The sequence below is a fragment of the Emydura macquarii genome, unplaced genomic scaffold (assembly GCF_026122565.2).
Source record: "Emydura macquarii macquarii isolate MOO-44397 ecotype Brisbane River unplaced genomic scaffold, CSIRO-AGI_Emac_v2 contig_3530, whole genome shotgun sequence".
NCBI lineage: Eukaryota > Metazoa > Chordata > Testudines > Chelidae > Emydura > Emydura macquarii.
In genome coordinates this window covers 11449752-11462981 of record NW_027133667.1, presented here as the reverse complement: position 1 = coordinate 11462981, position 13230 = coordinate 11449752, and the positions used below count along the sequence as shown (strand labels likewise).

The 13230-nt window shown below is 46.5% G+C and overlaps 1 protein-coding gene across 3 annotated transcripts in view; it reads left to right on the top strand.

The window, feature by feature from the left end:
- Positions 1-13230, top strand: part of BID (BH3 interacting domain death agonist) — a 32509-nt gene that overhangs the window by 14196 nt on the left and 5083 nt on the right. For 2 of the 3 annotated variants that reach the window (XM_067536214.1, XM_067536213.1), the window contains exons 2-5: positions 8412-8518; positions 9157-9225; positions 10228-10432; positions 11520-11659. In XM_067536214.1, the coding sequence (XP_067392315.1) occupies positions 9217-9225; positions 10228-10432; positions 11520-11659 (354 nt within the window). In that variant the 5' untranslated portion in view covers positions 8412-8518; positions 9157-9216. The remainder of the gene's footprint in view (positions 1-8411; positions 8519-9156; positions 9226-10227; positions 10433-11519; positions 11660-13230) is intronic. The other variant, XM_067536215.1, reaches the window with a different exon arrangement.

The window sequence follows — 13230 nt, the reverse complement described above, 5'->3', positions numbered from 1 at the left end:
ATGCATAAAGTGAAAGAGGCTGTAGAAAGATAAAGTTTTTGACAGTGTGCACAAAACGTAACCAGTGCACCTGACTGATTCGTTGTTTCTTTCTGTGGGGTTGTTTCTGTGTTTTGTATGGGATGCATCTGAGATGTTGACTCTACAAACTGCTCTGAATTATCCATAGCATGCGTGCATGAGTGACTCCTGCTGGAAAGCATAATTGTTTGGTAAGAAAAAGCACCTGGTATGGCTGAGGCTAAAATAATTGCTCACAAGATAGAATATCATATATGGCCAATTAATTCACTAATAGTGCAATCTGCAGACCTGCATAGAAGGAGTGGATGAACAGATATACAGTTCATGAGAGATGCACCACAGAAGGTTTGGCCCAGGGGTAGAGTGGATGAAAGTGGCTTTGTATGACTCTTTCACCGTCTAAATTCTAGGCTGTTGTAAAGCCCCTGGGAGCTTTAGTTCAGGGCAGCTTCCCCAGAGCTGCCAGTGGGTTGCACACCTGTCAGCATTGTGCTACTCTCCTGTTTTGCTGGGGCTGCAAAGGGAGCAGCATTGGGACCATTTACGACCTTTCAGCTCTTTCACACTGACTGCAGCATCAGAGCCAGGGATAGAATTGCCCCTATGTGTGTCATAAGAACAATTTACAGCAGCCACCTCTCTTACAAAGCAAAGTTGTGGTTTCGTTGTGGCTTTACTACATATCAGCTGCACAGCACAGTGCGTTACAGAAAGGAGGTTCACACTGTAGTTAGGCAGGACACTTTTTGCCACAGTTGTTACTCCTGAATTGGCGTGTGTACCTTACCTTACTTTGTAGATAACTGTGGGCCACTTGACTCCCTTCATCACTGCTTTCACTGTGTTGCCATAGACAGCCCTGGAGGTCAGCTGTACACGCTGAACTTAGAGCCTGAACTGCTCCTGACTTACACAAAGGAGGCAATCCTTGCTCTTCCAAATGCCTTGGGGAGCAGTTAAAAGTGCCCAAGAAAAACAGGAGACTTGGTCCCTGCCCTGCAAAAATTGCATTCCAAACTGATGCTAACATCCTGGGGACCCAGAGAGAGCTCCTGTTGGAGAGTGCAGTTTGTATTAAATATCATGGTGACAGCTGTACACTTGCAGAATTCTATATTGTTGAAACTGCCACCTGTATTCACGCAATGGCCCTTGCATCATTCTAAACAAACAGGTTTTGGTGGATGCATTTCTTCCTCAATCTTATGCAGTGATCATATTTATTTAACACACACTCTCCTCCAGTTTCTGTGATGCATGGCACAAGAGGTGCATAAGAGGTGGGGAATAAAATAACACAGGGGATTTGGCCTTCCTGTGGTGGAAACTGATGATTGCCTTTGTGATGGAAGCTGTGTCCCAGGGTTACAAGCTAAGACCAGCTGTTTGTGTGGCTTGATAGGAGCCTTAAGGCAGCTCTGACAGCCGTCTGTTGCCAGGAGGAAGTAATTGTCACTATTTTAGATGTTTAGAGCTCCTGTCACAAGGTCCCATCACCTGAGGTTTGTTAGGCTCTTACAGGTGTTATAGCCATCAGCAACTCTGGTTTTGTTACATACCTTTACAATCTTGAATCTGTTCCTGGTGCATGGGGGAGCATGCCTAGATTTTGAAAAGGCAGTCTAGGATCCAGTGTTGGTTGGTGAATATAGGGCCTGATACTGTTCTGACTGAGGCAAATTGCAAAACTCATGTTGACTTAAATGATGCAGGATTCAGTTCGTAATGTTCAGAAACAGCCCAGCACAACATGAAGAAAATGCCAGAGTTATGCTTAAAGATGTAAGCAAGGCTGGTTTGAGTGTGATTCCCCTCCCCTGCCCTTGCTGCTTCAGACAGAGGCATGTCACCTTTGAAGCTTGGGAGATCTGATCTGCACCTGACCATAGCAGTCACACATGTCCACATCAGCAAAAATATGACCACCTCCTAGTCTTTTCTAGGACTTACCTGATGTTGCTGGGTTTATTCCCAAACCATGCCAAGGTTGTGAGCCATAATTACCTGGTAATTAGCTTTCTCTGGATGGTGTTGCACAGTCTTGTTTTGAAGAACTGATTGTTAAACTGTTTTGGGTAGGGACCATCCCTTTGTTCTATGTTTATACAGCCCCTAGCACCGTGGGGTCCTGTTCTGTGATTGGGGCTGGTAGGCACTACAGCAGCGGTTCTCAACCTTTTTTTACAGAGTACCACTCAGGTCAGGTACAGTCGGGTCAAGTACCGCTTCACCTGACTGTACCTGACCCGAGTAGGACTCGGTAAAATTGCGGGTTTGCGTGGAGAGATCGATGCCCTCCGCCAAAACCCTGCCGCCATTTCCCAGTTTTCGGAGGCAGAGAGGATGGGACTTTCGGCGGCAGCGTGGTTTCTCTGCGGCGGGAAATGGGTTTTGCTGCACGGGGGGTTTAATTCAGCGGTAGAGAATTCTTTGGCCAGCGGCGGGGAAAGAGATTCGGCGGCAGCAGGGTTTATCAGCGGCAGCAAGGGGGGGGATTCCGCGGCGGCAGGGTTTATCAGCGGCAGGGGGGGGGGATTCGGCGGCGTGTTTTCCCTCGCGTACCACCGAGCCGTCTTCCGCGTACCACCGGTTGAGAACCCCTGCACTACAGGAAAAACAAAAGCCCAGCATTTCCCTTGATCCACATTGCCTGCACTGTGAAATACACATGCTTTAGACTATGGGCTAGGTGCCAGAGCGCTCTCAGATCCTGGAATGTATGTCTGAAAGAACAGCGGTGTGTTTTTTCAAGGACGCTAACTGAGGCTCAATGGATATGCTCGATTTTTATACCCTGGGATGCTGAAGCCCACTGCTAAAGGGAAATGGCTCCAGCCCACCAACCTACAGTCACAGGCAGCACTTAGACAGGCTGCTCATAACAGAACTGCGACCTGGTTTAAGGCTCCCAATTCTGCATTTAAATTAACAAGATGCCTTTTTAAAGGAGCCATGGGGGGAGGGAGTGAAGGAATTAAAGTGACTGACTTTTAAATGCCTCCCCTTCCAATCCCACTGAGCCTGGCTACCTATCAGAAGCAATTTGTGGGCTCTGGCCATTTTAAATTCACGTGTTGAAATAAATAATAAAGAGTATTAAGTTGTTCCCTGTGGACATTTATTTTCAACAGAAAGTTAATTGAAATGTCACTGTTATTCCACAAACTGCTTCTTAAGGCAGGCAGGCTTGGAGAGTGGGGCCTGATGATCTCAGGCTTCCTAAATAAAAGGAAAGAATATTACAATAAAATATTTTTCTTTGATTTTCATTCATTCATATAATATCAAAATCCAAAGCAGAAAGGGAGTTTATGGCCTTTTCCATATTGTTTTCTCCTATTTTTCTATCACAAACTGTTTTCCATAGTGAAAGGACAAATTACAGTTAAACCACCAGAAAATGTCTCTTGAGAAGTTTAAATAAATCTAAAACTAATGATCAATGCCAAGAGTTTAAAAAAAGACTAGTGAGTTTTGGTGGCTCCACTTTTTAAGGAGTCCAATTTAAGACTCCTTAAAGGGGCCTGATTTTTCAAAAAGTGCTTATCGTCTATCCTCTGAAAATCCAACCCCTTTAAGCTATCTCAAGTGGGGTGCCCAATATCCGAGGCACTCAATCACTAGTCACTTTTTAAAATCTTGTCCCTAAACTTTAATAGTGGCTTATTGTTATATTAAGGGTTTTTCTTAGGCTACATCTACACTCTGAGCTCGGAGTGAGATTCGCAGCTTGCATACACACATTCATGCTAGCTTGATGAGAGCTAGCACAAGTATGAATAGCAGTGCAACTGTGGTAGCACGGGCAGTGGCAGCACAACTGAGCCGTCCCCAGTACATATCCACAGAGTTCAGGCGAGGTTGAACTTGGCATGACTACGTCATGCTGACACTGCCTGTATTGCCCCACAGTAGCTGTCATCTAGCTACCGCAAGTATGTGTACACAAGCTGGAAATTGCAGCCCTAGGATATGATGAGTCAATATTAGCGCTATTATGCAATGACATTATTTCTGCCCCTCAGCATGAAATTCATACAGAAGCTGAAGTTTATCAAAAACAATAATTATTCAAAAGTTTCAAATGGTTCCTTAAGGCATTTGAATAAGCTGGAGTATAATGTGTATTTTGTGGAAGGCGAAACATGGTAATGAGAGTTAGCTAGCTGTTGCTGGAGCATATTAAGAGTATGTGTTTATACTAGTGAGTCTCTTCGGATTACAAGCATGTTTTTTGGAAATACCTGGAATAAGAAGTTGTTTAGTTCTTTCCTAGCGAAGTATATTATGCAGGACATAGGAGGTAGTTGTCCTGCTCTACTCAATACTGGTGAGGCCTCAGCTGGAGAACTGTGTCCAGTCCTGGCCACCACATTTTAAGAAAGATGTGGAAAAATTGGAGAGGGTCCAGAGGAGAGCAACAATAATCATATGTTTAGAAAACTGAACCTCTGAGGAAAGACTGAAAGAATTGGACAAGTTTAGTCTAGAGAAGAGAACACTGGGCGGGAGGTGAGGACATGTCTTCAGATATGTAAATGGTGGTTATAGAGGATGGTGATCAATTGTCCACAGAGGGTAGGAAGGGTAGTAATCAGTTTGCAGCAATGGAGATTTAGGTTAGCTATTAGGAAACCCTTTCTAACTATAAGGGTGGTTAAGCTGTGTAATAGGCTTCTAAGGGAAGTTGTGGAATCTCCGTCATTGGAGGGTTTTATGAACAAGTTGGACAAACACCTGTCGGGATGATCTAGGTTTGTTTGGTCCTCCTACTCCAAGGGGGGACGGATTAGATGACCTCTTGGGGTTCCTTCCCGCCCTATATTTCTATGCTTGTATAACCATACACCAGGAAGCTTTTCGGGGAGCAGGACCACAGCAGAGGTGCAGATATTAGCATTTGTTTTGCTCAATTTATTGTTTTTATTAACATACAAGAACACATATAAAGATAAATGTGACACCGATGCTTTTAAATCATATCATTTGCTTTACCCTTTTGCTTCCCCCCGCCCCAATTCAATTCCACTGAGACTTTAACTGTTTCCACTATCTCGCAGAAGAGCAGATATAGAAATTGCATGATATCACTTGAAAGTTGAGATTCCTCCTCTGATGTAGGGTGGCTTTTATGTGTGGACAGGAGTCAGGTTAAGGGCAACAGCTGAGTAAGAGGCCAAGTTACTTCTGTAGTGAAGAGAAGCCTTTTGGTGAATAGGCAGTCACACACGGCTACCTTTCCATATTCTTAGTTTAAAAATAAATAAATAAATCTTCACCTAAAACCACCCTATCATGATGGTGCAGTGTACATTAAAGTTGAGAGACTGTTTAAGGACATTAATTATAGTTTTTTAGCATGGCACTATTAACCTTAGCCCCTTAGTGGTGTGGTGAGCCATTGCTGGAGTATATATAAGGCCTCCTTCACTTAAAAAAAGAGGTGTGTTCTTGAGTTAGCTAACACAAAGTAAAATTCTCATAAAGATGATGCAGTTTGTAGTTTCCACACGAGTTAGCGACTCAAGCTAAAGACTATGAGAGAACCCAGGGTTTACCTCAACCTGCTAACTTGTGTGAAAACTACAAACTGTCTTGTCTTCACTAGGATTTTACCTCAAGTTAACAACACAACTTTCTCTTAACTGAAGACAAGGCCTAAGAAAAGGGTGATCAAACAACTTGTTCTAGGGTCTAGGCTGATTGGAAGGAGTGTCACCCCAAAAACAGAATTAGGGTACCCCCAGAATAGCTCATCTATCACCCCCTCCTGGGTTTATCAAGGAGTCCCTTAAAACAGACCACTTATTAACCAATCTGTTCTCCTAAGATATGGGTATCCAGAGTGGCTGAGGAAATACCTGAAGGACATGGATACAGCTTTCTGATAAATGATTGACACAAAACAGTATTCTTTCCAAAACAAGCACCTTTTTATTGGTGCAAATAACAGTCCCCTAATACAATAATAATCTAAACCACCAATCCCTTATAACAAGTTAAAGAGCACCCCAAGCCATATTGCCTTACAGTTTGAAATGATCCTGCGTGGCTGCGTCCTGCTTGAGATGGTCAGTCTGCTGCAGGTTGCTGACAGCAGTTGATAGCAGTTCTTTAGGTCTTGCATATAAACATTTCCTCCACAATCAACACTCGTACCCTCACAGAGGTGCTGGGACAGTTTGTAGAGTGGGGGTGCTGAGAGCCATTGAACCAAACTGTAAACCCTGCGTGTGATGGAAACCACTCCAAGCCGGGGCTGCAGTAGCATCTCCAGCACCCCTAGTTCCAGCACCTGTGTACATAGATCTTTATTACCCCACCCACACATACACACTAACACTATGGTACCCTATGCTATGACTAAAGATGCAATTTCACTGAGGTCACAGATTCCGTGACATTTCGGGACCTCCCTGAATTCTGGGGCAGGGCTGGAGCAGCTGTCAGTCCCAGGGGCTGCCACTGAGCAGCTGATCATTCGGCCAGGTGGAGCAAGGGGCTGGAGCAGATGCAAGCCCTGGCAGCTCTGGTTTTTCCCCCTCCCCCAGGATATTTTTAGTAAAAGTTAGGGGCAGGTCCTGGCTTCCATGGAGTTTTGTTTATTGCCCACAGCCTGTCCCTGACTTTTATTAAAAATACTGGTGACGGCATCGTAACCTTACCTGGGACTGTAAGTGTAACTTTAACTGCCAAGTTTTCTTTGTCTGCTGACTTTGCTGTGGTGACTGGACTTCCACTGGTGGTGCTGCTGCTTTCTCTGCTTGTCTGTCCACTCAGGTCTCTGCTTCCTCAGGTTCTCCTCTGACCTGTCAGTTGGCCACTGACACGCTGACCTTCATATTGTCCTGTCTGAAGTTTCTAGACACTTCTGCTAACATCTTCCTCTCCGATCTGGCCTGGGTGCATGCCAGTTGCCAATCATCCCAAACTGTCCGTTCTATTTTTAGCCCAGGGCCCTTGTTTACCTCAGGATTCTGATCTGCTGACCTTTCCCCTACTTTGATTTTCCTGCCAATTCTATTTTTAGTCTATGCGACCTGCAGCTTTCACCTAAGGGTGAACTCTTGCTTATTTAAAATGGAAGCCAGAGGTAAAAAATGGAGTCGGGGGCATTTTCTCTGGTGTCAAGAGGAGAATAGAAAGGAGTTCCGTCTGCCTTCTCCAGGACACAGTTGGCCTGGTACATCGTGGAAGATTCTTACATCACATATGTTATGGGTTGCTGACTGAGACAGGGTGTTGAACTAGATCAGCAGTTCTCAAACTGTGGATTGGGACCCCATAGTGGGTCATGACCCCGTTTTAATGGGGTCACCAGGTCTGGTGTTAGTCTTGTTTGGGGCCTGGGGCTGAACCCTAAGCCTGAGGACTTCAGCCCTGGATGATGGGGTTCAGGTTACAGACCCTCGGCCCAAGGCTGAAGCCTTTGGGCCCCTCTCACCTGGGGCAGAGGGGCTTAGGCATGGGCTTTGGTCCCCTTTCCCGGGGTCGTGTAGTAATTTTTGTTGTCAGAATGGGGTCGCAGTGCAATGAGGTTTGAGAACCATTGACCTAGATGGATCAATGGCCTGATGCAGAGCAGCAAATTTTATCTTCCTATATCAGGAAGACCTGATTGGTTAGAGTGTGGGGGCTGTTAGATGGACCCAAGTAAATTCTGAGAGACCATGGATAAAAGAACTGCTGCCCAAGTATTTGTATGTGGCGGCTTTTTGTTTGTTTGAAACCTCAAGTTTGTAAAACCCCTCCAAAAAGCTGGGAAATACCTTTTCTTTCCTGAACGTTTTGTGTCTCCTTGTGATTTGCTTCTGAGCTTGAAGTTTGTAGGTTACGGGTCCCCTTCCCCCCCCTTCCTTTTCCTCCACCTCACTCTGAGTCATTGCAGGGCAGAGTTTTGATCGCCAACTTAAACTGTTCCAACGGGCCAGGACAGAGGTGAGAGAGTGTTATGAAGGGGCTCAAAGTTCAAAGCCAGTGCCGGTGAGTGGTGACTGGAAGATCGCATCACAAGTCTGTTGGTGCCCTCAGCCCATCCTGGGTGAACTGGTGTCCCCATTGCAAAAAAAAATAAATAAAAAATAAACCAAAACAAAAGACCGCAACAGCAGAGACCAGGAGTGAGTGGAGTTGGAGACCAGCCCTTCTGTCTCCCGTTACAACTGGGCCCATCCAGATCAGGTCTGGCATGTGTGGGCTGGGATGTGGGGCCAGTTTGCATCACTGCAGTATCTGCTCTTTGGACAGAGGGCAGAGCTCTTGAGTTTGGCACGATTCAGAAACGAAGTAGAAGCCTCCCTGTTCCAGCAGAGGGAGGTCTAGGCAGCGGTGGGGCTGCCTTTCTGCCCAGGTTTCTTTGTGACTGATTGCTCATGTTCCCCCTCTAGGTTTTCCTGGAGTTCTAGCCATGGCATGGTTGTACTAAGGAGCGATTGTTAAACGGGAGTGGAGGCCTTCGGCAGGATACAAACAACTTGTCTCTTGACAACACCAGGTACTTGAACTGGGTTATTCCCTGTACTCCTAGGGGCAGACTGTGTGTTAAGTGCTCCGGGGACAGTGCAAGGCTGGCTGGCTGGCTGGCTCCCTAATAAATGAACTGGGGAGTTTCACAGCTGAAGACAGGAAGCTACCAAAATACCCTTACCCCAAACTCAATGACTTTGGTAATCCAGGGATTCCTGGATTACCTTCACTGGCCGGGCCAGGGGTCCACCTGGAGCTACACTTGCTCTCCGTTCCAATTGCTGGCCCCAGCTAAGGCAGAACACCCTGTCTCTAAAAGCCCCTCTTCCTTCCTAGGTCATTTGCTGTCATGGGAATTGTCAGCCCTCAGGCCTCTCCATTTTCATAAAGCAGGAAGGCCAGAGCTACCAATATGGGGTGAGGAGAGGCATTGTGTCCTCCTATCCCACCCCTCTTGACTCCTAACAAGGGGCCTACTTGCTCATCCCAGCCTTGCCTATGACTGCCAAATCACAACAGGGAAACCTGCTTGATTACTGCAGGCATATGTTCCAGGGGAAGACCCATGCTCCCCAAAGCAGGGCTGGATCAGTAAGTGCTGTCAGAGACTCTCTGGGACAAAGTGGCTTGCAGGCTCGTTGGCATCTTCCTTTTGTTCCCTTGCAGGGAAAGGACTCGTGGGTTGCAAGCTAAGGGTAACACAGCTGCACTCTCCCAGCAGCCAGCATGGATCAGGTCAGTTCCGAAATGTTTCCAAATGCTGTAAGTTTAAATTTTCAAAAGTGATTGGTGATCTTGGGTGCCCAACTTAAGGGGCCTGATTTTCAGAAAGTGCTGATTTCCCCCTGCCCCAACCCTCTGAAAATCAGGCCCCTTTTGTGGTATCTAAAGTTGGGCATCCAAAATCACAAGGCACTTTTTAAAACATAGGCCAGAAAAAAGTGTATTTAACCTTTTATAATTTGGGGGATGCTCAGTCTGAACTCATTTTGTATCCTAATCCCTGTGCAAGTTTGGATATGCAGGCACCACGTGGACTTTCTGCCAACATGCTGCTCCCCATACAGGCAGATCATTCCCCATCTGTGTGGATGGGTGTGCCTGCCTATCTGAGATCAGATTCAAGCTGTCTGCTTTCTTTCTGCTACTGTCCCAGCCTGCAGACGCAGTGATCTGAACGTGGTCATTAATGACCTTGTCTGGGTCCCATTCCAAACCATGAGATGAAAGATGAGGCTCTTAACTTTTGAAGAGTCTATTTTTTTCATGTGAGAACCCTCCTCTACGTGGTTAATATTTCACATTCCTTTAAATGGTAAATGGGCATCCATTGCTTATATTTATAACAAGAAATAGAATAATCAATTCCTAAATTCATGGTAATAGGTTTATATGGTCTGAGTTTGTGTAAGGACGTTTTAAAATGGTAGTTTTAATCAGGAACGTGGTCCTTACTCAACTTGAAATACATGGAGCATCTTAAATTAATACTTCCACTACTGAATTATTAAAAAAACAAAAATCATACTGCACTTACTGTAGGTCCTACACATAAACAAAGCTGTGACAATCAGAATGCAGTCATGCAATCTCATTGGTTAACATTATTTCAGCTTCTGGAGGATGTCCACAATAGATAGACACACTAGTGGAAAACAGTCCTGCACAGGGCCCTCTCAGGCAGGAATGTCTTGTTGGCTGTCGGATTCCTGATGACTTATTGGTGTTTATTTTTAGGGTTTGTGTGGCAATGTGCAGGTGGAGCGCATCCTCGTGTATTCCTTTCTGCAGCACTGTCCAAACTGTGCTTACAGAGAAGAGCTGGATTCTCTGAAAAGCCAGCTGATTGTTTCCCCACCAGAAAGCTTCTCTAATGAGTTTGATGATGGGGAGCTTCAGACAGATGGGAATCGGAGCGGCCGGTTCCAGAATGGTGAGCCAGGTGCGTGCTCGCCTCCTTCCCTTATCCCACTGTACTGAAGCTGATCTCTTCAGTGGTACAGAGAGAGTGTTTTCTCTGCGGAGTATTTCTGTGCAGTGGCTCTTGTTATTAACAAATTGGGCTTTCTCAGTAGGGATGGTACAGCTAATGCTTTGCACCTTATCTTACCCGTCTAGGTATTTCTAGTACCTAGGTGCCTTTTCCTGCACACCCTTGCAGTTTATCATACTGGAGCCCCAGGCTAGCACTTTGGCCTTGCTTAAGCAATGAGCTACTGTGTTGTGCCTTGAGTTTCAGAAAGTGTTTGGATGCTTGGCACCTGTTAGCTAGTTTAGAACAGGGACTTTTGGAACATCTCTGCTATTTGGGGCTGAAATTCACCACATTTTGCTTTGCCTATGTGATGGGGAAACAATATCCAGAGATGGCTGATGAAACAGGAATAATATGACTGTTGTCTTCAGTGCGGTGCTATCAGGGGCATTGCTGTACCACTTTGGGCTTTGATCTCACCCAGTCTCATAAGCTGGGCTGGGACTGGTTAGCTTTTGGATGGGCGATCGCTAAGATAAATCAGCGTGTTATAGTAGATGGCACTCTGCCCTCCAAATCGGTATTGAACTACAGTAATGGCCCCAACATGGTGTATGGGGTAGCTCTGCTATTAGAGATGTGCTATTCCTGATGAGATGTAAGAGTTCTTGACCATGGTTCTGAAAGATTGCATGGGGTTTTTTTTTCCTCCAGGATGAGGGTATTACCACAGTGGCCTGGCCAAACTTCGTTTCAGTAGCTCTATTCTAATTCCCTCTGTAGTACCACCGGGGTGAGAGAATATTTCTCCTGAGCTGTTGCGTCATGTTGCTGGACACTCAGTTCTCCATAGGTCGCTGCATGTCAGTGATGAGTGGAATTATTCCTGGTGTGTGTAGTAGTTTCTAACGCTTTGTGGGGAGAGGTGCTGTATGCATATGACGCTTTGTGGGGTACCTGAGCCTGTTGTTTACCTGCACTGAGCTTCGTTTTGGTCATGTTTGTATGTGGACAAAATCCTGCTTAAAACCCTCTCTTTATTCGTTGGAATTAGGTTCTTTGGTTGATGAGGACATTTTCCAGCTCATCGGAGCTCAGCTTGCTGTGATCGGGGACCAAGTGGCTAGGGAGATCCAGCCGAGAGTAGTAAATGATCTCATACAGCAGTTTGCGAATGAGAATCTGTCCAAAGAGGTAAGTGAGGAACTCAGCTGATTAGCAATAACTCTAGAAAGATGAAAATGTAACAGACCCTCTGGATGTGATCAGCAAGGTGACACTGAAATGGAGAATTGCCTGAATTGTTATTTTAGGTGGTCTGTTGCTTTCAGTTAGACACCCCCCTGCCATGTGGCGCCCACCTCTCCGGCTCCAGCCCACAGCCCAGTGCTGGCTCGGATGTGGGAGGCCTCACCCCCCTGGCCTGGCACGTTGAGGGGGGGGGCAGGTGAGCCAGCTCTTCATGATGCACCAGGCGGGGGCAGGAGTGAGAGCAGCAGCTGCCGCCCCTCAGCCTCCTGCGCCTCCCACCCATTGTGAAGGGCTGGCCTGGCGCCCCACACTTACCCACTGCTCCAGCCCGGCACCGGCTCAGATGGAGCAGCCTCACTCCCCGGCCTGGGAGGAGGGTGCTGGGCCGGCCCTTCACGATGGGCTGGAAACACTGGAGGGACCGGCGTCCCCCATCCCCTGCATGTTGAGAAGGGCTGGCCCGGTACCACCTCTTCGCCCCTACCCCTGCCCGCACAGGCCAGTGCCCCAGGGGCCTGGCCCCCCTCGATATGCCACTGAGTCCAGCAGTGTTGTCATCCCCATCTTGCAGTGGAGAAGCTAAGGCACAAGTTGGACAAGGGCCTGATTTTCAGATGTACTTAGCACTCTGTAGCCACTGAAGTCAGTGGGAGCTGCAAGGGCTCAATACCTCTGAAAATCAGGCCCTAAGGGTATAGCTACATGGCAGAAAACCCCAAAAGCACAGCAGTGAGTCTCAGAGTCTGGGCCAACTGACTGACTGAGACTCATTCTACAGGGCTAAAAATAGAAGTGTAGACCTTCCTGCTTGGGCTGGAGCCTGGGCTCTGAGACCCACCCCTATCGTCAAGTTTCAGAGTCTGCGCAGGAACATCTCCACTGCCATTTGAGCCTGTAGACCAGGGTTCCGAGATTTGCTGCTGTGGTTTGTGTGGTGTTTTGGTTTAGTTTGGCTTTTGCGGTGTAAACATATCCTAGGTCAGTAGTTCTCAACCAGGAGTACGCAGAGGTCTTCCGGGGGTACGTTAATTCATCTTAGATATTTGGCTACTTTTACAACAGGCTACATAAAAAGCACTAGCGAAGTCAGTACAAACTAAAATTTCATGCCGCCCATGACTTGTGTATACTGCGCTATACACTGAAATGTAAGTACGATATTTATATTCCAGTTGATTTATTTTATTTTATGATTATATGGTAAAAAGGAGAAAGCAGGCATTGTTTCAGGAACAGTGTGCGGTGACTCTTTTATGTCTGTTTTTTGTGTGAGGTGAAACCTGGGGTGTGCAAGACAAATCAGACTCCTGAACGGGGTTCAGTAGTCTGGAAAGGTTGAGAGCCTCTGCCCTAAGTGACTTTAGCTAACACTGAACCTTGTGCATGTGTTAGGACTTCTGTCTCATGTACCCAGCTAAGCACACTGATGCTTAAATAATACTGTCGGTGGCAGAAACTCAGCACCTGTTCAATACTGCAGTGTTGGGTGTTGCAGAAAACCCTGAGAGAGCGTA